Consider the following 25,824-nt stretch of genomic DNA (forward strand, 5'->3'; position numbering starts at 1 on the left):
CTCCATGCTTCACGGTGGGAACCACACATGCAGAGATAATCCGTTCACTTACTCTGCGTCTCACAAAGACACTGCGGTTGGAACCAACAATCGCACATTTGGACTCATCAGACCAAAGGACAGATTTCCACCGGTCTAATGTCCATTGCTCGTTGTTTCTTGGCCCAAGCAAGTCTCTGCTTTAGTAGTGGTTTATTTGCAGCGATTAGACTATGAGGCCCGATTCATGCGATTCGTGTCCTCAGAATAGTTGATGTTGAGATGTGTCTGCTACTTGGACTCTGTGAAGCATTTATTTGGGCTGCAGTTTTTGAGGCTGGTAACTGTAATTAACTTTTATTCTGCAGCAGAGGTAACTCTGGGTCTTCCTTTTCTGTGGCAGTCCTCGTGAGAGCCTGTTTCATTATAGCACTTGATGGTTTTTGAGACAGCACTTGAAGATTTTCTGGATTGACTGACCTCATGTCTTAAAGTAATTATGGACTGTTGTTTCACTTTGTTTATTTAACCTGTTGGGGATGGGGGCGCTGTTTAGACTATTTATGCTAATGTGGCTAATTTTTTAAACGGCTTCCCACAAAATCCTTGATCGTACAATATGCATATTATTATTATTATTGGATAGAAAACAGTCTATAGTTTCCATAGGAGTTGAAATTTTGTCTCTAAGTGGAACAGAGCCCATTCTACAGCAATTTCCCTGACATGGAGTCAGATTTGAGAAATGTTGGCCACTCTTCTGAAGGCAGTTAAAAGGGCACTGTCGTTGCTATGACTATACGGACACTTCTTACGTCTTCCCCTGGATGCCTTTACGTGATGACGATTCCAACGGGGTCGATTGCACGTTCACAGGCCCTACAAATGAAAAAACCCTGAAGCTAGTCATTCTTTCCTTGGTGCGTAACGCGCGTGCTGGTCACCGACCCGCTCCTGTTCCAAGCGTTAGTTTAGCCTGTTATATTTCTCCGGTCATCTTTTCACTCGTTATAGGAGTTAAAAACATCATAAGGTAGTTAATTTAAAGCGTTTTATAGCAATTTATATCCGTTTAGTGCGATTTTGGGACATTTATTTTTGCAACGATGTGAAAAGTTGGGCACGCTTTTCAGTTCATCCCGAACGCAGTTGACATTTCCACATGGCAAGAGGACAGCTTTCCACCAAAAGACGATTTCTCCCAAGAAAGGATCCTTTGCCCAAGATACTGATGGAAGAACAGCTCAAGGTAGGACATTTTTATTATGATAAATCGTGTTTCTGTCGAAACATTTTAGTGGCTTAGAACGCCATGTTTTATGACGTAGCTTCGCTAGGCGCAAACTGTATTGAAAAGTAAGGATAAATTAAAAAATGTAATAACGCAATTGTATTAAGAATTAAATTGTCTATCAATCCCTGTCCACCCTATATTTTTTAGTCACGTTTATGAGTATTTATGTATAAGAGTAGATCACTGTCTAAGTGGCGCAAGGACATTTTCTTTACCAGCTTGTCTACATTTCACATTGTCTAACCATGATTTTGGTGGCTAAATATAAACATTTGCGATCAAACTCTATATGGAATGTGTAATATGATGTTACAGGAGTGTCATCGGAAGAATTCTGAGAAGGTTAGTGAAAAAATTAATATCTTTTGGCGATGTTGACTTTTATCGCTCACTTTGGCTAGAATCAATGCTGGGCTGCTAATTGCTATGTGCTAAGCTAATATAACGATTTATTGTGTTTTCGCTGTAAGACACTTAGAAAATCTGAAATATTGTCTGTATTCACAGGATCTGTGTCTTTCGATTCGTGTATGCTGTGTATTTTTACGAAATGTTTGATGATTAGTAGTTAGGTAAACACGTTGCTCATTGTAATTATTCTAGTCCATTTGTGATGGTGGGTGCAATTGTAACCTATGCCATCTACCTGAAATATGCACTTTTTTCTAACAAAACCTATCCCATACCATAAATATGTTATCAGACTGTCATCTAATGAGTTTTTTTGTTGGTTAGGGGCTATAAATATCTTAGTTTAGCCGAATTGGTGATGGCTACTGGTGTTGGTGGACAAATAAAAGATGGTGGATTATGCTAATGTGTTTTTAGGTAATAGATGTACATCTTTACATATTGTGTCTTCCCTGTAAAACATTTTAAAAATCGGAAATGTTGACTGGATTCACAAGATCTGTGTCTTTCATTAGCTGTATTGGACTTTAATGTGTGAAAGTTAAATATTTAAAAAAAATATTTTTTTTGAATTTCGCGGCACTGGTTTTTCAGTGGGGGGGGGGGGGGGGGGTGCCGCTAGCGCCACGCTGATCCTAGACAGGTTTAAGTTCTTGCCATATTATGGACTTGGTCTTTTACCAAATAGGGCTATATTCTTTATACCATCCCTACCATGTCACAACACAACTGATTGGCTCAAACGAATTAATTAAGAAGGAAAGAAATTCCACAAATGCACTTTTAACAAGGCACACCTGTTAATGTAAATGCATTCCAGGTGACTACCTCATGAATCTGGTTGAGAGAAAAACAAAAGTGAGCAAAGCTGTCATCAATGCAAAGGGTGGCTACTTTGAAGAATCTCAAAAATGAAATACATTTTGATTTGTTAAACACGTTTTTGGTTACAACATGATTCCATATGTGTTATTTCATAGTTTTGATGTCTTCACTATTATTCTACAATGTAGAAAAGAGTAAAAATAAAAACCCTTGAATGAGTAGGTTTGTCCAAACCTACTCATTCAATATATATATATATATCTGTACCAATAGCCATGTGAGAATCTCTGGTATTTTAACCTATTTCTTAGGCAATTATTTCACATTTTGAACTTGACTAGGGTGTCAAAATTGCTGGCATGGGGCTGCAAAGTGAGCTGCATCACATACATACACCTAAAATAACATTGAGGGTTCAGGACTAGTTCTTGTAAGTCAGCAGCAGCAGGCAGGTGTGGTATAAAAATCAGTCCCGCACAGACCTCTACTGTGAACATCAATTGTACTGAACAAAAATATAAATTCAATATGCAACAATTTCAAAGATTTTAGTTACAGTTCATATAAGGAAATCAGTCAATTTAAATGAATTAATTAGACCCTAATCTATGGATTTCACATGACAGATATGCATCTGTTGGTCACTGATACCTTAAAAGTTAGGGGTGTGGGGTTAGGGGTGTGGATCAGAAAACCAGTCAGTATCTAGTGTGACCACCATTTACCTCATACAGCGCGACAAATATCCTAACATCCTAACATGCTTAATGGGTGACAAATCTGGTGAGTATGCAGGCCATGAAAGAACTGGGACATTTTCAGTTGCCAGGAATTGTGTAAAGACAACGTTGACATCAGCAAACCGCTCGCCCCCATGATACCATACACTTGGCCAGTTGGAGGTACTGGCAAATTCTCTAAAACGACGTTAGAGCCCGCTTATGGCCTTCTTATTGTCCCCAGCACAAGGTGCATCTGTGTAATTATCATGCTGTTTAATCAGTTTATTGATATTACACACCTGGCATGTGGATGGATTATCTTGGCAAAGGATAAATGCTCACTAACAGGGATGTAAACAAATTTGTGCACAACATTTGAGAGAAATAAGCTTTTTGTGCATATGGAGTGCCGGGTTTCATTTTATTTCCCCCAGCAGCAGTAGAAGTCAAAATAGAGGACAGCCATTAGGGAAGATGATGTGCATCAGAGACAAGCAGCACATCTTTGTCATGACCCCATCACAATGTCCCAATTCACGTCATTAGCTGTGTGTTCCATCATCACCAAGGTGCCCAAGACTGTGACAAATCAATTGTCAAGAGAGTGCTATGAGGATATGATTGGGGGAAGCACGGACGAAATGCAGCAATAATCAAGCAATAATCAAGCGCACCCACATAAAATGTGATTAAGTCCTCTTGAGCGAAGAATAAGGGCTGAAATTTAATAAAAAACAAACCCTCCTCGCTAATTGCAAATGTGAGGCCTGGCGCTGAAGAGCCAACCCCTTTTTCTCATACCGCTTCCCCTCTCCTCCTTGCCTATTTGTGGAAAGACAGAGAGCGCATCCCTAAAGACACATATCCTTAATTTCTCCAACTCCCCATCAGCACTTTTCTATGTTTTCAGAGATGCTAACTCTTAGATGAATCTAGGCAGCTTCCTAGCAAGACAGTTGACACCAACACTTGTTTGGTTCCTGCGGCGTAGCACAGCTGGCAAATGTGACAGCATATAAATCGTAATGGTCAAATACAAACACTCCAAGTGCACATACAGACACAAACAACAAGATAATCAGTTGAGATAATCACACACCCCAACAAGTAGATGTACATGCTAATGTATGTCTGTGTCTCAAATAGCACCCTATGCCCTATATAGTGCACTACACTGTAAAAATGTCCTGTTATTTTACGGTAACTTACAGTCAGAGAGTTGTCTATAATTACCGTAAAAAAAGGTACAGCGTGTTAGCGTTCCGTGTTTTACGGCATCCAATACTGTTACTGTAATATTTTTTACCATTGTTTTTTTAATCACTGACAAGCAACTGGCTGCCTGTAAGTTACCATAAAACAACAGTACAGTGCATTACTGTAATCGTATGACGGTAATTGTAACAAATTAAATGATATGTTCTTGTTCATCGACCTTAGCTTATTGCACTGAGTGTAAGTCGCTCTGGATAAGAGCATCTGCTAATTGACCAGAATGTAAATGTGAAAAATGAAGACACACTGCTGGGTATTATTTTAATGAGCTCCGCCCCCAAACAAGGCCACATTTGATCAAAATACAAATAGTTAGAGGGTGGCACACATAAAAATAAATAAAATAAAAATAAAATAAATACACCTCTGCTGTCTTCAATCAAGATCTCAGCGATCACTGCCTCATTACCTGTATCCGCCACGGGTCCGCGGCCAAACGACCACCCCTCATCACTGTCAAACGCTCCCTAAAACACTTCTGCGAGCAGGCCTTTCTAATCGACCTGGCCCGGGTACCCTGGAAGGATATTGACCTCATCCCGTCAGTTGAGGATGCCTGGTCATTCTTTAAAAGTTACTTCCTCACCATATTAGACAAGCATGCTCCGTTCAAAAAATGCAGAACCAAGAACAGATATAGCCCTTGGTTCACTCCAGACCTGACTGCCCTCGACCTGCACAAAAACATCCTGTGGCGAACTGCAATAGCATCGAAGAGCCCCCGCGATATGCAACTGTTCAGGGAAGTCAGGAACCAATACACGCAGTCAGTCAGGAAAGCAAAGGCCAGCTTTTTCAAGCAGAAATTTGCATCCTGTAGCTCTAACTCCAAAAAGTTCTGGGATACTGTAAAGTCCATGGAAAACAAGAGCACCTCCTCCCAGCTGCCCACTGCACTGAGGCTAGGTAACACGGTCACCACTGATAAGTCCGTGATAATCGAAAACTTCAACAAACATTTCTCAATGGCTGGCCATGCCTTCCTCCTGGCGACTCCAACCTTGGCCAACCGCCCTGCCCCCCCCGCTGCTACTCACCCAAGCCTCCCCAGCGTCTCCTTTACCCATATCCAGATAGCAGATGTTCTGAAAGAGCTGGAAAACCTGGACCCATACAAATCAGCTGGGCTTGACAATCTGGACCCCCTATTTCTGAAACTGTCCGCCGCCATTGTCGCACCCCCTATTACCAGCCTGTTCAACCTCTCCTTCGTATCATCTGAGATCCCCAAGGATTGGAAAGCTGCCGCGGTCAAAGGGGGAGACACCCTGGACCCAAACTGTTACAGACCTATATCCATCCTGCCCTGCCTATCTAAGGTCTTCGAAAGCCAAGTCAACAAACAGATCACTGACCATCTCGAATCCCACCGTACCTTCTCCGCTGTGCAATCCGGTTTCCGAGCCGGTCACGGGTGCACCTCAGCCACGCTCAAGGTACTAAACGATATCATAACCGCCATCGATAAAAGACATTACTGTGCAGCCGTCTTCATCGACCTGGCCAAGGCTTTCGACTCTGTCAATCACCATATTCTTATCGGCAGACTCAATAGCCTCGGTTTTTCTAATGACTGCCTTGCCTGGTTCACCAACTACTTTGCAGACAGAGTTCAGTGTGTCAAATCGGAGGGCATGTTGTCCGGTCCTCTGGCAGTCTCTATGGGGGTACCACAGGGTTCAATTCTCGGGCCGACTCTTTTCTCTGTATACATCAATGATGTTGCTCTTGCTGCGGGCGATTCCCTGATCCACCTCTACGCAGACGACACCATTCTGTATACTTCCGGCCCTTCCCTGGACACTGTGCTATCTAACCTCCAAACGAGCTTCAATGCCATACAACACTCCTTCCGTGGCCTCCAACTGCTCTTAAACGCTAGTAAAACCAAATGCATGCTTTTCAACCGTTTGCTGCCTGCACCCGCACGCCCGACTAGCATCACCACCCTGGACGGTTCCGACCTAGAATATGTGGACATCTATAAGTACCTAGGTGTCTGGCTAGACTGCAAACTCTCCTTCCAGACTCATATCAAACATCTCCAATCCAAAATCAAATCTAGAGTCGGCTTTCTATTCCGCAACAAAGCCTCCTTCACTCACGCCGCCAAACTTACCCTAGTAAAACTGACTTTCCTACCGATCCTCGACTTCGGCGATGTCATCTACAAAATAGCTTCCAATACTCTACTCAGCAAACTGGATGCAGTTTATCACAGTGCCATCCGTTTTGTTACTAAAGCACCTTATACGACCCACCACTGCGACCTGTATGCCCTAGTCGGCTGGCCCTCGCTACATGTTCGTCGTCAGACCCACTGGCTCCAGGTCATCTACAAGGCTATGCTAGGTAAAGTGCCGCCTTATCTCAGTTCACTGGTCACGATGGCTACACCCACCCGTAGCACGCGCTCCAGCAGGTGTATCTCACTGATCATCCCTAAAGCCAAAACCTCATTTGGACGCCTTTCCTTCCAGTTCTCTGCTGCCTGCGACTGGAACGAATTGCAAAAATCTCTGAAGTTGGAGACTTTTATCTCCTTCAACAACTTTAAAAATCTGCTATCCGAGCAGCTAACCGATCGCTGCAGCTGTACATAGTCCATCTGTAAACTACCCACCCAATTTACCTACCTCACCCCCCATACTGCTTTTATTTATTTACTTTTCTGCTCTTTTGCACACCAGTATCTCTTCTTGCACATGATCATCTGATGATTTATCACTCCAGTGTTAATCTGCCAAATTGTAATTATTCGATTTATTGCCTACCTCCTCATGCCTTTTGCACACATTGTATATAGATTCTCTTTTTTTCTACCATGTTATTGACTTGTTTATTGTTTACTCCATGTGTAACTCTGTGTTGTTGTCTGTTCACACTGCTATGCTTTATCTTGGCCAGGCCGCAGTTGCAAATGAGAACTTGTTCTCAACTAGCCTACCTGGTTAAATAAAGGTGAAATAAAATAAAATAATAATAATAATAATAATACCCTACAGTGTGCTTTGCAACTGTTCATTTTTACATTTACATTTTGGTCATTTAGCAGATGCTCTTATCCAGAGCGACTTACAGTCAGTGCCATAAGCTAAGGTCGATGAACATGGACATATCAGAGTCATAGCAAGTAAAAAATATTATGTCCACAGCTTTGTCTCTGTGTACCCCTCCATTATCAGGCTGCACACTGGCCAAGTGATCAAATCTATCTAGACTTTGTTTATTAAAGGGATTGTCTGGGGATCTGAATGTTCCTGCCAGTGACTGTGTTGCCCCTGACAATTTTGATCCCTTTAACACTCAATGTCCTAATGCATTCCCTGCAGACAGCCACCATGCACCAGCCATGCGCCAGACAGTCATCCTTTTGGCTAGGCCTTATTGAACTCACCATAGAGAGAGAGAGAGAGAAACACAATCCCTGCATCCTCCACTCTGTAGCACAGTGGAGGAGAGGGCTCAACTTTTCAGTACCGTATGTCTCATATGGCTTCCTATTTACTTATATACTAATATAGAGCACTACATTTGACCAGAGCACTGTAGTAGCAGTAGCAGTAGCAGCGGTAGCAGTAACAGTAGTAGCAGTAGTAGCAGTAACAGTAGTAGCAGTAGCAGCTGTCATAAAAGAGCACTGTACTGTATATGGAATAGGTTGCCATTTTGGAAGTAACTTAGAGTGCATTCAGAAAGTATTCAGACCCCTTGACCTTTTCCACATTTTGTTACGTTACAGCCTAATTCTAAAATTGATTAAACCTTTTTTTTTACTCATCAATATTGTCACGACTTCTACCGAAGTCGTTGCCTCTCCTTGTCCGGGCGGTGTTCGGCGGTCGACTTCACCGGCCTTCTAGCCATCATCGATCCATTTTTCATTTTCCATTGGTTTTGTCTTGTCTTCCCACACACCTGTTGTCAATCCCATTCATTACCTGTTGTGTATTTAACCCTCTGTTTCCCTTCATGTGTCTGTCAGCGTCGTGTGCATAGGTGGCAGGGAAGTCAGGCGCAGGAGAGTAAACGAAGTGTAGATGGAGATTTTTAATAAATGTCCATGACATGCTCCAAACACGAGAAATATACATACATCAAATAAAAATGGGTACGAGGACCCGTTGCGCACCTATACACCAATAAAACAACACTTGACATAAAACAATCTCTGACAAACACATGAAGGGAAACAGAGGGTTAAATACACAACAGGTAATGAATGGGATTGACAACAGGTGTGTGGGAAGACAAGACAAAACCAATGGAAAATGAAAAATGGATCGACGATGGCTAGAAGGCCGGTGAAGTCGACCGCCGAACACCGCCGGACAAGGAGAGGCAACGACTTCGGCAGAAGTCGTGACAAATATCCCGTAATGACAAAGCAAAAACAGTTTCTTAGAAATGTTTGCAAATTTATAACAAATACAAAACTGAAAAATTATATTTACATAAATATTCAAACCCTTTACTGAGTACTTTGTTGAAGCACCTTTGGCAGTGTTGATGCTACAAGCTTGGCACACCTGTATTTGGAGAGTTTCTCCCCTTCTTCTCTGCAGATCCTCTCATGCTCTGTCAGGTTGGATGGGGAGCATCGCTGCATAGCTATTTTCAGATCTCTCCAGAGATGTTCGATCGGGTTCAAGTCCGGGTTCTGGCTGGGCCACTCAAGGACGTTCAGAGACTTGTCCCGAAGTCACTCCTGCATTGTCTTGGCTGTGTGCTTAGGGTTATTGTCCTGTTGGAAGGTGAACCTTCGCAACAGTCTGAGGTCCTGAGTGCTCTGGAGCAGGTTTTTATCAAGGATCTCTCTGTACTTTGCTCCATTCATCATGCGCCCGGTCCTGACTAGTCTCCCAGTCCCTGCCGCTGAAAAACATCCCCACAACATGATGCTGCCACTACCATGCTTCATCGTAGGGATGGTGCCAGGTTACCTCCAGACGTGACGCTTGGCATTCAGGCCAAATAGTTCAATCTTTGTTTCATCAGACCAGAGAATCTTGTTTCTCATGGTCTGAGAGTCCTTAAGGTGCCTTTTTGGCAAACTCCAAGCGGGCTGTCATGTTCCTTTTACTGAGGAGTGGCTTCCGTCTGGCCACTACAATGAAGGCCTGATTGGTGGAGTGCTGCAGAGATGGTTGTCCTTCTGGAAGGTTCTCCCATCTCCACAGACAAACTCTAGATCTCTTTCAGAGTGACCATCGGGTTCTTGGTCACCTCCCGGCCAGGTCTAGGAAGAGTCTTGGTGGTTACAAACTTCTTCCATTTAAGAATGCTGGAGTCCACTGTGTTCTTGGGGTCCTTCAATGCTGCAGATTTGGTACCGTTCCTCAGATCTGTGCCTTGACACAATCCTGTCTCGGAGCTCTACGGACAATTCCTTCGACCTCATGGCTTTGTTTTTGCTCTGACATGTACTGTCAACTGTGGGACCTGTTATAGACAGGTGACTGTATTTCCAAATCATGTCCAATCAAATTAATTTACCCCAGGTGGATTCCAATCAAGTTGTAGAAACATCTCAAGGACGATCTATGGAAACAGGATGCACCAGAGCTCAATTCCGAGTCTCATAGCAAACTCCTGAATACTAATTTAAAATAGGTATTTCTAAAAACCTGTTTTCACTTTGTCATTATGGAGTATTGTGTGTAGACTGATGAGAAAAAAAATATTTAATCAATTTTAGAGTAAGGATGTAACGTAGCAAAATGTGGAAGAATACTTTCCGAAATGCACTGTATGTCTTATTGGTTAAAATAATAAAGACAAAAATAGCTGTCTCTCCCTCATTGACCAATCAAGACACGACTCGCCTAGCGATGTTTTGCCTGCTTTGAGGAGAGAGAGGAGGAAGCAGCTCAGTATTAGAGAGGATTTCTACTTATTTGTATGTGGACACTCACCACTAACTGACAGACAGTTCCCTACACATCTTTCCATCCCCTCCTCAGGACATTGCAGTTGTTTTTCATATGGCCTTCATTATTCCCACACACACACGCACACACACACACACACGTTCACACCCATACACACAGACAGTGGTGATGTATGTTCAGCTCTTTTCGGACAGCACCGTTGATGTACTACTGTATTAACAAAATTAACACTAATTACATCCAAAAGGCGGGGAGTCATGAACATTTCTGAGTGATCATCTTTAATGAACTATAAATCAATGATCCCTGACTGTACTGGTATTGAATGCATTAGAAGGCACACTGCATAGAGATGTAGCCATTTACAAAGGATTATGTCTGTTAGAGCATTGAGTGGTCTTCCTAGTAGGTTTAGCCTATCAATATTGGCCATCGATAATGATGTTATGGCTTTTATGTCAATCAGGCTTTTCCTGACACTGCTGGAATCAAATGCATTACAAGTATCAGAAGTGCACTCCACATGGAGTTGTAGCCATAGCCCCAAATGAAGCTGTCTGTAACACCATAGATTGGTCTAGCTAACAGGTTCAACCTTTGATGCTGATCGGTATTGCCCATCTGATTTGGTTTTATGACTTCTGTGTCAGTCTTGTTGTTCCCATGTGGCCTAACACACTGTGTCTTCCCCTATAGTGTTTGATGTTGGGATACTGACCCGTAACCTGTTATCACTTTTATCTCCCGGCTTTGGAAAGGGACCAGTCACCATATGCTCAGTGGCTCACACTCTTAAGCGACTGTGATATATTAGCTCTTGCCAAACAAGTCAATGGCCAAATTAGCACTCTGACCGCAGGCTAAATTAAATGTATGTGCTTGTACTTGCAGAGTGCCTCCTTCCGACATGTAAGTGGTTTCTTCTCCTGTAGTGAGGTGTTGTTTATTTCCTCCCTACTTCCTGATTTCTCCAAACACCACACACCCTGATCATGACACTCACATGTATAATGCACATTTAAAAATCAATAAATCAAATCAATCAATAAAAAAAACAATACATCTATAATATTACTATTACTCTATTACGCCAGGTTCTTTCCTGCAGTCTCCATCACCCATGGGAAGTGTAAACCGCCTGTTTCATTGTGTGCTTTTGTATGGTTGGTGGGTTGTCGTTAACTTAATCCTGATTCCTGATTAGGAGAGTAAAAACTCAATGGGAACTTTGACTCCCTACCTAATTAGAGGCTCTGATGTTTACCAGAGGATGGACAGTTTGCTCCCATCAAGTGGCAAGCCTTGCAATCAGCCAGCAGCTTTTTAATTAGGGATTCATTTGCTAGGCACCGTTTTGATTAGATTTGGACCCGGTACCTTTCGCACTGCTCAACCTAATGTTGTGAAATACAGAGGGGAACAAGGGGAGATGGGGTCAGATGTGTGTAGGGGAGGGGTAATTCCTGACATGCAGAAGGACACCAGCGATTAAGTCTTTTTTTATGTCCCCTGCTGTTTTGTATTTGTCTAATTGAGATAATCATTGTGATCGGAACTCAATAGCCTGTTATTGCCAGTGCAAATCAGCTGACAACTAGAGCGTGACTCCAATCCACCCCTTGGGTGCTGTCCTGCAGGACTACTAGAGTTCTTTGTAAATAGAGTATATCACCACCAACAAGCCTTGCTGACTTAATGCAGTACTCCTTGTCTGTCACTTACTGGGAGTCTACCTCACATGCTCACTCAGAGGGAGTTTACCTCATCAATAATGGCTACCTCATAAATTCAGTAATGGCTACCTCATATGCTTCATAATGGCTACCTTCAGTGGTGTAGTTAGTGGAGGGATAACACTGTAAATGCTGTTTACGCACCTTTTTTATTTCGCTTGCCTACTGATCTCTGAAAAACACATTGAGAATAAGTCGTTCAAATGAGATACTAAGTCGTCCAAACAAGTTATTTAGTCGTTTGAATGTCTTATTATCGGTTCAAATGATAGGCCTCATTTTTATGCAGCGCCAGTTGTGCTTTTGAGACCATTGCTGCAGCCATTCATTCACTAATTCCATCCATTGATATGATTATTCATTGACAGTTCTTTGATAGAGCTGCTTATGAATGCCCGAGTATGTAAGTGGGCCAACAATATCAGACGGTTTTACCAATTTGACTTCCGATTCTGCCACTTATCCAAATTGCTCCAAATGTAAAATGTTGTCAGTGTTATTTGACCTCAGGTTTGCCCCTACTGCTCAGCATCATCATTCCAAAGGTTGCAATCCCAATAGTATTATTTTTTTTTTTTTACCCTATCCAAAACCTTAACCCTTAAAATGGTAACCTGGAGTTGCTACATACTTTTTTTGACTTATAAAATAATATGTACAAATTGATTATTAAAGAATATAACGTATAAATGCCTCACAAGCTTATCTTAACTGTCATACCACATCAGAACAGTATCTGGTGTCCACAATTTGCCTCATGCGGCTCGACACATGTCCTTCACATAGAGTTGATCAGGCTGTTGATTGTGACCTGTGGAATGTTGTCCCAGTCCTCTTCAATGTTTCCTGGATATTGGTGGGAACTGGAATACGCTGTCATACACATCGATCCCGAGCATCCCAAACAGTGTCACGTTCCTGACCTTATTTGCGTTTGTTTTACTTTGTTTAGTTGGTCAGGACGTGAGCTGGGTGGGTAGTCTATGTTATGTGTTTCTATGTTGGGTTAAATGTGTTGCCTGATATGGTTCTCAATTAGGGACAGGTGTTTGACGTTTCCTCTGATTGAGAACCATATTAAGGTAGGCTGTTCTCACTGTTTGTTTGTGGGTGATTGTTCCTGTGTCTGTGTCTGTGTCTGTTGCACCACACGGGACTGTTTCGTTTGTTCGTTCGTTTGGCTAGTCTTTCCTGTTTGTGCGTTCTTCTATATGTAAGTTCTCAAGTTCAGGTCTGTCTACGTTGTTTGTTGTTTTGTAGTTTGTGTAAGAGTTTTCGTGTATTGTCTTTCTTTAATAAATTCATTATGTCTACATTCAACGCTGCATTTTGTTTCCGACCCTTACTCCTCCTCCTCTTCCGAGGAGGAGGCATTAGACAGCCGTTACAAACAGGCTCAATGGTTGACATATCTGGTGAGTATGCAGGCCATGGAAGAACTGGGACATTTTCAGCTTCCAGGAATTGTGTACAGATCCTTGCGACATGGGGCTGTGAATTATCATGCTCAAACATGAGGTGAAGGCGGCAGATGAATGGCACGACAAATGGCCCCAGGATCTCATCACGGTATCTCTGTGCAGTCAACTTGTCATCGATAAAATGCAATTGCGTTCATTGTCAGTAGTTTATGCCTGCCCATACCATAACCCCACCACCACCATGGGGCAGTCTGTTTACAACTTTGACATCAGCAAATCGCTCACCCACACGACACTATACACACTGTCCAGTACACTGTTCAGTACAGTTGAAACCGGGATTCATCCGTGAAGAGCACACTTGTCCAGCGTGCCAGTGGCCATCAAAGGTGACATTTTCCGAACTGCATTCAGGTCAACACCCTTGTGACGGCGACGGGAACCCTGATGAGCTTCACTGAGACGGTTTCTGACAGTTTGTACAGAAATTCTTTGGTTGTGCAAACCCACAGTTTAATCAGCTGTCTGGTTGGCTGGTCTCAGAAGATCCTGCAGGTGAAGAAGCTGGATGTAGAGGTCCTGGACTGGGGTGGTTACACATGGGCAGGGGTTGTGAGGTCGATTGGACATACTGCCAAATTCTCTAAAACAATATTGGAGGTGGCTTATGGTACAGAAATTAACATTCAATTCTCTGACAACAGCTCTGATTGACATTCCTGCAGTCAGCATGCCAATTGCACGCTTCCTCAAAACTTGAGACATCTGTCACAAAACTGCACATTTTAGAGTGGCCTTTTATTGTCCCCACCACCTATGTAATGATCATGCTGTTTAATCAGCTTCTTGATATGCCACACCTGTCAGGTAGATGGATTACCTTGGCAAAGGAGAGATGCTCACTAACAGATATTTAAACAAATGTGTGCACAAAATTTGAGTATCGAACATTTCTGTGATTTTTTATTTCTGCTCATCAAATATGGGACAAACACTTTACATGTTGCATTTAGATTTTTGTTCAGTATATAATATTTATGGATTGTCACTCCTTGCATCCATAGCACTTTCTTATTGTTTCAACTGCTGATTGCCCCTTTAATTTAAGCATCTGGAATTAATAATGAAGGAAGGTGCTGATTGGAAGGGTGTCAAAAACACTTTGAAATGTTACGTTTGGAGAAACATGGATACATGTCAGAATCTGAAGTCAAATTGGTAAAACTGTGAGATCATGTTGGCCCACGCATGCTTTTGCATTCAAACGCAGCCCTATCAAAAACTGCCAATGAATAATCATATCAATGGATGGAATCAGTGAATGAATGGCTGCATCAACGGTCTGACAAGCACAACTGGCACTGCATAACAAAATGACACCTTATAAAAAAAAATAACAATTAAGTCGTTTGAACGAGATAATAAGTAATTGAAATGAGATACTAAGTTCCAAGAGTCAAATTGTGTTATTTATTTTTTTGCCTTGGGCTTCAGGACTTCTGTATATGCTCAATAATGGTTGGGTAGATACATATGCAATGCAATATGAAAATGGTGCCGCTATCATGAAGCATTATTGCTGTGAAGTCAAAATTGCCTGTTGTGGCTAGCCCCTTGATGTTTGACACATGAATTCATGTAGAAGGTGAGAATGTAAATGGAGGGTTGAACTCATCAGGCTTTGTTAGACCACTGTATACATTTTAAATAAGTTACCTATTACTTAGTACCTTATATATATTTTTTAAAGTTCTGTTATCTTCATTCAAATGAATGAAAACAGTATGGATGGTTATACTGCATTTGTTGTACAGTTATAATGTCCTGATTTGTTAAAGCAGGTGAATACTATGTAATGTTGGGCGGCAGGTAGCCTAGTGGTTAAGGAGTTGGGCCATTAACCGAAATATCACAGGTTTGAATACCTTTATCTACAAAGTGGAAAAATCTGATGTGTCCTTGAGCAAGGCACTTAAAACTTCCCTGTGATATGTGGGACGCTAGCGTTTGGTATTGGTTTCACATGGCCAACATCCAGTGAAAATGCAGAGAGCCAAACTCAAATAAATTACTATAAAAATTTTACTTTCATGAAATCACACATGCAATACACCAAATTAAAGCTACACTTGTTGTGAATCCAGCCAACCTGTCAGATTTCAAAAAGGCTTTACGACAAAAGCACACCAACCGATTATGTTAGGTCAGTACATAGCCACAGAAAAACACAGCCATTTTTCCAGCCAAACAGAGGAGTCACAAAAAGCATAAATAAAGATAAAATGAATCACTAACCTTTCATGATCTTCATCAGATGACACTCATAGGACTTCATGTTACACAATACATGTATGTTTTGTTCGATAAAGTTCATAGTTATATCCAAATATCTCAGTTTACATTGGCGCGTTACATTCAGTAATATTTTGCTTCCAAAACATCCGGTGATTTTGCAGAGAGCCACATCAATTTACAGAAATACTCATCATAAATGTTGTTGAAAATACATGTGTTATGCATGGAACTTTATCTAAACTTCTCCTTAATGCAACCGCTGTGTCGAATTTCAAAAAAGCTTTACCGAAAAACCACACCATCTGAGTACAGCGCTCAGAGCCCAAACAAGCCAAAGTCAGATATAGCATTATAAATATTCACTTACCTTTGATGATCTTCATCTGAATGCACTCCCAGGAATACCAGTTCCACAATAAATGTTTGATTTGTTCGATAAAGTCCATCATTTATGTCTAAACACCTCCTTTTGTTCACGCGTTTAGTACACAATCCAAACTGATGACGCGTTGGCAGGTCCAGGCGAAATTTCAGACTAAAGTCATGTTACAGTTCGTAGAAACATGTCAAACTAAGTATAGAATCAATCTTTAGGATGTTTTTATCATAAATCTTCAATAATGTTCCAACCAGAGAATTCCTTTGTCTTCAGAAATGCAATGGACGCAAGCTACCTCTCATGTGAATGCGCGTGACCAGCTCGTGGCACTCTGCCAGACCTCTGACTCAAGCCTCTCTCATTCCCCCCTCCTTTATAGTAGAAGCATCAAACAAGGTTCTAAAGAATGTTGACATCTAGTGGAAGCCTTAGGAAGTGCAAAATGACCCCATTTCCACTGTATCTTGGATAGGCAAAGACTTGAAAACCTACAACCTCAGATTTCCCACTTCCTGTTTGGATTTTTTCTCAGGTTTTTGCCTGCCATATGAGTTCTGTTATACTCACAGACAGCATTCAAACAGTTTTAGAAACTTCAGAGTGTTTTCTATCCAAATACAATAATTATATGCATATTATAGCTTTTTGGACAGAGTAGCAGGCAGTTTACTCTGGGCACCTTTTTATCCAAGCTACTCAATACTGCCCCCATGTCCCAAAGAAGTTAACCCTCATTTGCTGTAATACTATAACTGACCCTGTAAAGCAAACATATTTTATGTTTTTGCTTTTAAGTTCTAACTGAAACTGTCAGGTAATTGGGATTTGGTTAAGCAGGTGAGTAATATGAGATTTGTTGTTAGTATTTGTTGTGAAGTTCTGAGCAGAATAATTGGCATGAGAGTGGCAATTCCCAAGTTATCAATTATGCCTGAACAAACAGCTTGGTTTTCTCTCCCATTTTTTGCTCTCTTACTGAGAATTAAGAGTTAGTAAGTGTAGCACTGAGTAAGTAGCCAATCTACGCCACCTTTTTTCTTATCAACAATCTATAATAACACAGCTTCTTTACCAACATAGGTGGAGCATGGAAATAAAACGTTTAGAATAAAGTTTCAAATAGAAACCCTTTTATTTTTTCTGCAGCAGCATAGTTTCAGTTCGTAGATTCAGTAGAATTGTATGGTCACACATAGCCTAATAATCATCAGAGAGCTCCACTTGAAAATAATACAATCTTCGTCGCTGTCACTTGTACAGTCATTCTAGTAAAATGATTATCTTGACAAGAGCACACAAACTAAATGCATTGTTGAGGGAGACGTGCCACAGGGAGAAGGAGAGTGGATCCTGTCCGAACAGCACATATTTACGACTAGTCAACCAGGCTGCCTCACTGGAATTTGGACTAAAGACACATTCACCGCTTTCGTCTTCCCCAGGCACGCCTTTCTGTACACGTGTAAAAGCAATCTGCTTGCACAGGGAAACACTGGCAAACACATGTTTAGAAATCCCAGGCTAAAGCTTTGTCTATGACATTGTTACATTGAATAATCTAAGACTCACAGGTTTGTCTGATGTATTACTTTACCAGCCCACTCACAACTAATAGGCTCCCTATGATTTTCTAGAGAATATCTCCATATTTTGTCGTTTTTGGACTGGCATTTAGCACTTATTAAATATTTAAGTTTTAAAATTGCTATAACTTAAAGGGGTAACTTATCTAATAATTATGGTTATGCAATGTAGTAGAGCTCTGATATGTTGTCTCTGGTCTCTCTTACAGCTTCATTCCAACTCAGACAAAGGGGATGGCTCCGTAAGGTACATTCTGAGCGGGGAAGGTGCTGGGAGTATATTCATCATCAACGAGGTGACAGGAGATATTCATGCGACTGAGAGCCTGGACCGGGAAAGGAAAGCACACTACGTCCTCCACGCACAAGCCTTCGACCGCAACACCGAAAAGCCCCTGGAACCAAAGTCGGAATTCATCATCAAAGTCCAGGACATCAATGACAATGCCCCCAAATTTCCAGATGGTCCCTTTGTAGCTGCTGTGCCTGAGATGTCTCAAGTGGGTAAGGACAGCCCTGTAATTTGCTACCTGCTTCCGATAAGTTAACTTGACTTTGCAGTATGCAAATACTAGATAAAAGACGTGGTGGCCATTTTGGCTTTGTTGGAGTGTGTCCTTTATCTAGGAATGCATTTTACCCATAACATATCTTACATTCACATTCTTATTTACAACATGTTATTATTTAAATCATTGGAATCTTAAGAAATAGATTGCGAATCGAAAACATCTGGCACAAGACCTCGGTGTTTAATACATTCTAAAAGCTTTAACCCGACTATTAAAACCACTCTGACCCTGTCCCACTACTAAATCCATTGTTAAAAGCCCATACATAGTTGTATACTGTACACGTACAACAACAGGATGATAAAAACATGCAACATGTTCCATGTTCTCAGTTGTTTCCTCTCTTTTCATTTCCATTTTCATCTTTTCGTGTGGCAGTGGAGTCTTCTCTCCCTCCCTTCTTTCTTTCTTTCTTTCTTTCTTTCTTTCTTTCTTTCTTTCTTTCTTTCTTTCTTTGTTTATATTTACTTACTTTCTCTCTCCCTCTCTCTCGCTCTCTCGCTCTCTCTCTCTCTCTGATGGTTCCCCTGGGTAGGGAAAGGAAGGTCTTTATGAAGCACTCAATAGTGCTCTCCGTCATCCCTCCATCCCTCCCTCAAGACTCTGCAAGCCTCTGGAAGCCTCTCCATCAAGGAGAGAAAGAGTCCAGTTGCCTCCTCCTGATATGCCCGTATCATGTGGCAGCATCTATGTTGTCTCTCCGTTTTAGCTATGGACAAACAAAAGCTGTTTTTTTAGCGTTTTTTCAGTGCAATGGATTTCTCTCTGCCTGGCAGCCAAATGGCTCTAAAATGTTTTGCTGAAACACATCAGACTTGGGTCCAAAAAGTGTTGTGTTTTGCCCAGAATGGTGGCATGCTTCTATCATCATCTTTTAAACTCTTGGTCAGATATTTCAAAGTTGGTGATGATTGCTCTATCAATGCCACTTTTTGTGTTCTTTGAGCCGCTATCCTCCTTTCTGTCCACGGAGCTTCTTAGGTGCTTTTGAAAAATGACAAAGTGGTGGCCTGGGGTGGTCTAGCGAAAAGGGCCAGGACCTTCAGTGGACTTGAACAGCTTTGCCAATTCACTCAGTGTACTGTGTAGATCTGCACTGTAAACCCCAATGTGATGTCATGACTCAAAACTTTTGAGGAAACCTGTTGCACGTAATATATCTGAGTACAGTTACTTATCGTGATTTGTAGTCATTACTCAAACCAATAGAGTCACTGTGACCATAAATGGGGTCCAAATTTGAGTTGTATCAGCTTGAAAATGTTGAGTTACGCCCCCACTAAGCCATGCCTCCAAAATAAATGAATTCCCAGTGTGAATTCCATTTTTGAGTGAATTGTAGTTATCACCCATGACTGTGTTTGTTAGTGACAGAGACATAGTTGTTGAATTCGTTCATATTCAGTCCTGTGGCCTTCACCAAGTGAGTTCCTAAGCAAATCTTATCATCATAATTATATAATACATTACATATGTCAGAAGGATGTATTTTGAGACCTTGCTTTACCCTAATGCAGGGGCCTGAAACTTATGGTTTACAGGCCACATCGGGCCTGCAAGTAGGGTTGCAACATTCCTGGTTAAAGGATTTCCAGGATCCATTCAACTTGGATATCTGGAAAACCTGGGAAATGTACCAGAATTTTGCAACCCTACCTGCAAGTAGTGACATTACGTTTGATGCTGGAGCTCTGAGACATGCATTGAAATCACTAAGTAGTGTACTTCAAAGCAATGTACCAATGCCTGGATCAGAAGCCCGTGATCAATGAAGTCGGAATCTTCTTTTTGTTGAACAACCACCGGATTGGTTTGATATTGTTTTGGTAGAAGACAAAGGCTACGCTGCACATGTGCTACGGGGTGTGGGACGTCCTCTATAATAATTTGGCTGCTCTAAAGTATTTTGACCATCAGGTGCCACTAGTGTACACTGTGTTTATCAAAGCCTATTTTTGACACAATATGCTGGAAAACCTTAGTGCTTCAGGAAGCTTGGTTTCCCCATCACTACCTTCACATATTTGTAAGTACGGTGACCAGTAGAGGTCGGTGTTTGAAACAGCTTGGACTCTAAAAAAGCACCGGAACCATGGCAAAATCAGTGGGATCTCGCATTTTGCAACACACGGTTTGAAAAAGCATGTGATCAAACAAAGCTTTGGACGTCATTAATGAAGTACTTCTGATAAAGTGATACATGCATCGGCACACTGCTTCGAAGTACACTGCTTAGTGATTTCGACGGCTTTACCTACAAGCATTACCTACCAGAAAAAATATCATTTTTTTATCGTAACTTTCAAAACAATTGTTGATGTGACATCTCATATAGATTTGAGTAGGGTACCACATAAACATTTAAAGTAATAATACATTGTAATTGACTTTGAGTTCAACTTACTAGAAGTATTTGAGTTTTAAAAAACTTGATATACAGTGTGGATCTCTCCAAAATATATTGACCGCTGTTAACCCAATTGGCCCTGTAGAGGCCTTTTCCATAAACAGTCAATATGACTGTCACTCCCTGATCTGTTTCAACTGCCGACGTTATTGTCTCCACCCCCTCCAGGTGTCGCTTATTTTCCTCAGTGTATTTATCCCTGTGTTTCCTGTCTCTCTGTCCCAGTTTGTTTGTATTTTTTCCAAGTCAACCAGCGGTTTTCCCATTCTCCTGCTTTTTGCTATTCTCCTTTTTCTAGTCCTCCCGGTTTTGACACTTGCCTGTTTCTGGACTCTGTACCCGCCTGCCTGGCCTTTCTGCCTGCCTTGACCACGAGCCTGTCTGCCACTCTGTACCTCCTGGACTCTGATCTGGTTTTGTCCTTTTGCCTGTCCACGACCATTCTCTTGCCTTTTGGATTAATAAAGACTCCAACCATCTGCCTCCTGTGTCTGCATCTGGGTCTTTCCTTGTGTCATGATAATGATCCTTGATGTATTTATGCATTTTTTATGAGCAGACATGCATGCCTTAGAACTGTGTTGCTAAACATCTTTCTACAAACCCCATGCATCCATGTTTGTAATCCTCTATGAGGCCCTGTTACATACTGGACAATAAATGCTTCGTAATCTCAATGTAAATGTATGATACAAGCTGACAGGAATATTTGATGTAGTGGCTGTAGGAATTGGCAGGTCACAAGCCAAATATTGGCTGAATGTGTTGGTGGCTCATTAACAAACCGCTATGTTAATGTAATTGGCTCCTGGTTTGAGAGCTTCCATATTGTCCAATGTGTCGCTTAGACATCTTATGATTTGCCTCAGTTCGGGAAAATCCACAGGTTTCAAAAGTTTCCCTGTTTCCTGGAAAAATGTTGCCAACCAGCCAGGTAGCTAGTCCCTACAACATGTAGAATCAATCAACATTGATGACCCAATGGGAAGAATCAAGGACTGCGATGGGTAAAATAATTACCCATTTTCTCTCCCTCCCTTTTGCTTGTGTCCATTAAAGCTAATCCTCTTCGGCCTGCTGGCGTCTGTGGCATCAAATCGGCTGTAACAATCAACTGTCCTCACACTTCACAGCTCTAATTCTCCTGAGTTTGTCAATACCTGCTCTCTCCTTGCCCAGGAACGGGCTGTCTGGGAGTGTGGCGGCTAATTGCCTGTGGTGTTCCTTTTTGCTGTCTAAATTGATTAGCTGGGCATGTGCAAGGGTACTCCAACATTACCATTTCACTTCTCAGAATTGTACTGCAAAAAAAAATATTCGGAGGCTTAGATGAAAGGGGTATCAATTTTCTACTCATCTAATCGACTCTGATCTCTGGCAGACACTCCTGCTTGAACATTTTTAAATGGACAGGAGGTGTGCATTTATACATTTTTCTTTCTCTCTCTCTTTTGTATACGTCTACCCTCAGCTGGCTAGAATCTTGTTGTTTAATTGGTGTAAAATACAAGTTAAAAGATTAAGGGTGTTTTCATCTGGTAAATGTGGAATGGTGACAATCATTTTGAGTAACTCAAATTATATTTGTTCTGTTCTAGAACGTGTAGATATTAAAAGGAATTCAAGGCCTCAATATAAAAGATGGAACACACATTTCAATCCTCTACCCCCTTCCTCAATCTAAACCCTTGGCAAGTGAGAAATGGGTATCCCAATAGGTGCTGTCACCTGTCATAAAATACAAATCAATGCTACCCCATGGGAGCTGGCAAGAAGAAAGTAATTTTGTCTACGATGAAGTGGTTTTACATTTCTTCAATCCATATTACATGAAAACTCATTTTTCAAGATGCTGTTTAACAGGGGGATTTAAATTTCAGTTTCTACCTGTCTGTTGCTCTAGGATTACCCTTTCTGTCTTCTGAGACAATCATCAATATAAAAGCTTCAGGAAGTATCCCCTTAGCACTTACTGCTTTTGTTAAACTTTTCATAAAACACTGTGCTCATTCGATAAACTACCCCATGACCTGGAATTTTTTCAAACAGAAACAAAATATGTGGTAGTAATGCTGAATTGGCTGAAGGTGGACAGTCTCTCTCTTTTTGCTGTGACTTTCACAGATTATTTTTTATTTTTTAAATACCCAGGTCTGTTGTAATCCTATTTCAGATGGTCATCTTGAGCTCTCAAAACTGCATTAAACGGTTTGTGGTCCCTGCAATAAGTAAACAGCAGACAGTGTAGATAGATGGATTGAAACCAATGGGAGGTAATGAAATTGAGCAGGGACAAGCCATAGGTAATGCTGCACTCGTAATCAAGTAGGAGGTGGGAATTTACTAGTTGTGAAAGTCGTAAATACAAGTTGGATGTGTTCACGTGCTTTGAACTCATTGAGAAACACTCATTGGTGAATGGTCATCATGCTGCATAAACTGAAAGTACAGCTATCAAGCTTGTACACAAATTATAGTGTTAAAAAATATATATTAATAGATCGCTTTTTAAAAAGAATGCTTTGTTGCAGTTAAATGCCAAAAATGCTGTTGTCGAGCGTGAGAGAAGTGGGAGCCCAGGATGCTGAACGAGTTCCCACCAGCAATTACCATTTGGAGGGCCATTAAATATTTCCCAGTTGTATGTAATCACTTCCCACTTGTTCCCACTTGGTTATGAATGCAGCATCACAATAAGACGATGTATGTGACATGGGTTCTAAAGGTCTCGAACAGTCATTCTGATTCCCATGTAAAATAACCTTTTGAATGACCAAAACATCACCAATAATATTTTTGAAATGCTCAGCATTACGCAAAGCAACTCATACAACATTGAACATTGCATGCAACATCCAATACTGTCACACATCACATTATGGTTTCAGAAATGATTTATGAATTGTCAGCACTGTTTTATCGAGCTAGCTAGTTCCCCTTGGACTATTAGAGTTGAAACTAGACAGGGTGAAGTCTGGGTACACTTCATATATGATATATCATTACTATCAATGATATCAAATATTTTGTATGAAACTAATTCTTTGGTGGGGGTTTTTCTGCAGTTGTCTTCCAACATTCTTGTATGAATATTCTGTCTGCCATGTCTCATGATGTAATGACATGACAACTGAGTCAGAATTTTGGGCAACCCTTCCCCCGCTTTTGTTCCATGCTGGCTGAATACCTAGCTAGCCAGTGACTTGCTAACACCAAACACAGATGAAAGCAGAAACCTATACGTATCTTTGCCTTAGATTAATAGGGGAAACCTGTGATTATACTGAACAAAAATATAAATCAATTTAAATAAATGTATTAGGCCCTAATCTTTGGATTTCACGAATGGGCAGGGGCGCAGCCACCCTCTGGGAGCCAGGCTCACACACTGGGGAGCCAGGACCAGCCAATCAAAATATGTTTTTCCCTACAAAAGTGCTTTATTACAGACTATTTTCATCAGCTGTCCAGGTGGCTGATCTCAGACAATTTTGCTGGTAAAAAAGCCGGATGTGGAGGTCTTGGGCATGGTTACACGTGGTTCTGCCTTTTTGAGGCCAGTTGGACGTTGCTGCCAAATTCTCTACAATGACGTTGGAGGCAGCTCATGGTAGAGAAGTGAACATTTAATTATCTGGCAACAACTCTGATGGACATTCTTGCAGTCAGCTTGCCAATTGCATGCTCCCTCAACTTGAGACATCTGTGGCATTGTGTTGTGTGACAAAACTGCACATTTTAGAGTGGCCTATTATTGTGTAATGATCATGCTGTTCAATCACATTCTTGATATACCACACCTGTCAGGTGGATGGATTATCTTGACAAAGGAGAAATGCTCACTAATACGGATGTAAGCACATTTCTGTTCAGCATTTTAGAGAAATTAGCTTTTTGTGCATATGGAACATTTCTGGGATAGTTTATTTAATCTAATGAAACATGGGACCAACAATTTCCATTGTTGCATCTATATTTTTGTTCAGTATATATTTGCTGACACGCTACAGTCAAATAGCTAACGAGCTATGTAAACTATGCCAATATCCGGAGACTCCTGCAATGTTGTTTACAAGGCAGTACTTATTGAAATTAGCAAAGAGAATAAAATTAAATGTCACAAAAGGTCACAAAATGCCTTTAATAATCCCACCTCCTGAATCAAAGTATTTGACATGAGGGAGGGGACTTGTAACTTTGTGATAAACTTTATAAATGTGGAAGAAATAGTCATATTTAAGATTTTAGTCATCACATTTTGATCTGGTTTCATCCAAATACCATAAAATTACATGATTTTGACTGTACGGGACCTTTTTAAGAGAAGAAAATTATCCACCATCTGAGCTAAACCAAAAAACATGGATCACAAAAGCTATATAATCCTTCTGTTGGGCAAGTAGTAGTAGCCTATCTTTACTGGAAACAAATTTTATTGAACAGCTTGAGACTCCTGAATGCGAATAACTAACTGGACATTTCAAACGATGATAGTATCATACAGTACCAGTCAAAGGTTTGCACACACCTACTCATTCAAGGGTTTTTCTTTATTTTTACTATTTTCTACATTGTAAAATTATAGCGAAGACATCAAAACTAGGTATGAAAGGACACATTTGGAATCATGTAGTAACCAAAAAGTGTTAAACAAATAAATACATATATACATATTTTTTTAACCTGTTTGGGGTGCAGCCCGACGTCGGTACACTTATGACAACATCCAGCTCAAAGTGCACTGTGCGAAATTCAAAATCTATTTTTTTTATATATTTAACTTTCACACATTAACAAGTCCAAGACACCAGATGAAAGGTGCACATCTTGTGAATCAAGCCAACATGTCCGATTTTTAAAATGTTTTACAGGGAAGACAAAATATGTAAATCTATTAGCTAACCACGTTAGCAAAAGACACAACTTTTTCTAACTCCATCAGTTTCTTACTCCATCAGGTGCTATCACAAATTCGACCAAATAAAGATATAAATAGCCACTAACCAAGAAACAAATTCATCAGATGACAGTCTGATA

The 25,824-nt window shown here is 41.0% G+C and overlaps 1 protein-coding gene across 2 annotated transcripts in view; it reads left to right on the forward strand.

The window, feature by feature from the left end:
• Nucleotides 1-25,824, forward strand: part of LOC129822824 (cadherin-18-like) — a 388,426-nt gene that overhangs the window by 219,804 nt on the left and 142,798 nt on the right. For both annotated transcript variants that reach the window (XM_055881258.1, XM_055881257.1), the window contains one exon: nt 18,018-18,312. In XM_055881258.1, the coding sequence (XP_055737233.1) occupies nt 18,018-18,312 (295 nt within the window). The remainder of the gene's footprint in view (nt 1-18,017; nt 18,313-25,824) is intronic.

Source organism: Salvelinus fontinalis, chromosome 25 (genome assembly GCF_029448725.1).
Source record: "Salvelinus fontinalis isolate EN_2023a chromosome 25, ASM2944872v1, whole genome shotgun sequence".
NCBI classification, from domain to species: domain Eukaryota; kingdom Metazoa; phylum Chordata; class Actinopteri; order Salmoniformes; family Salmonidae; genus Salvelinus; species Salvelinus fontinalis.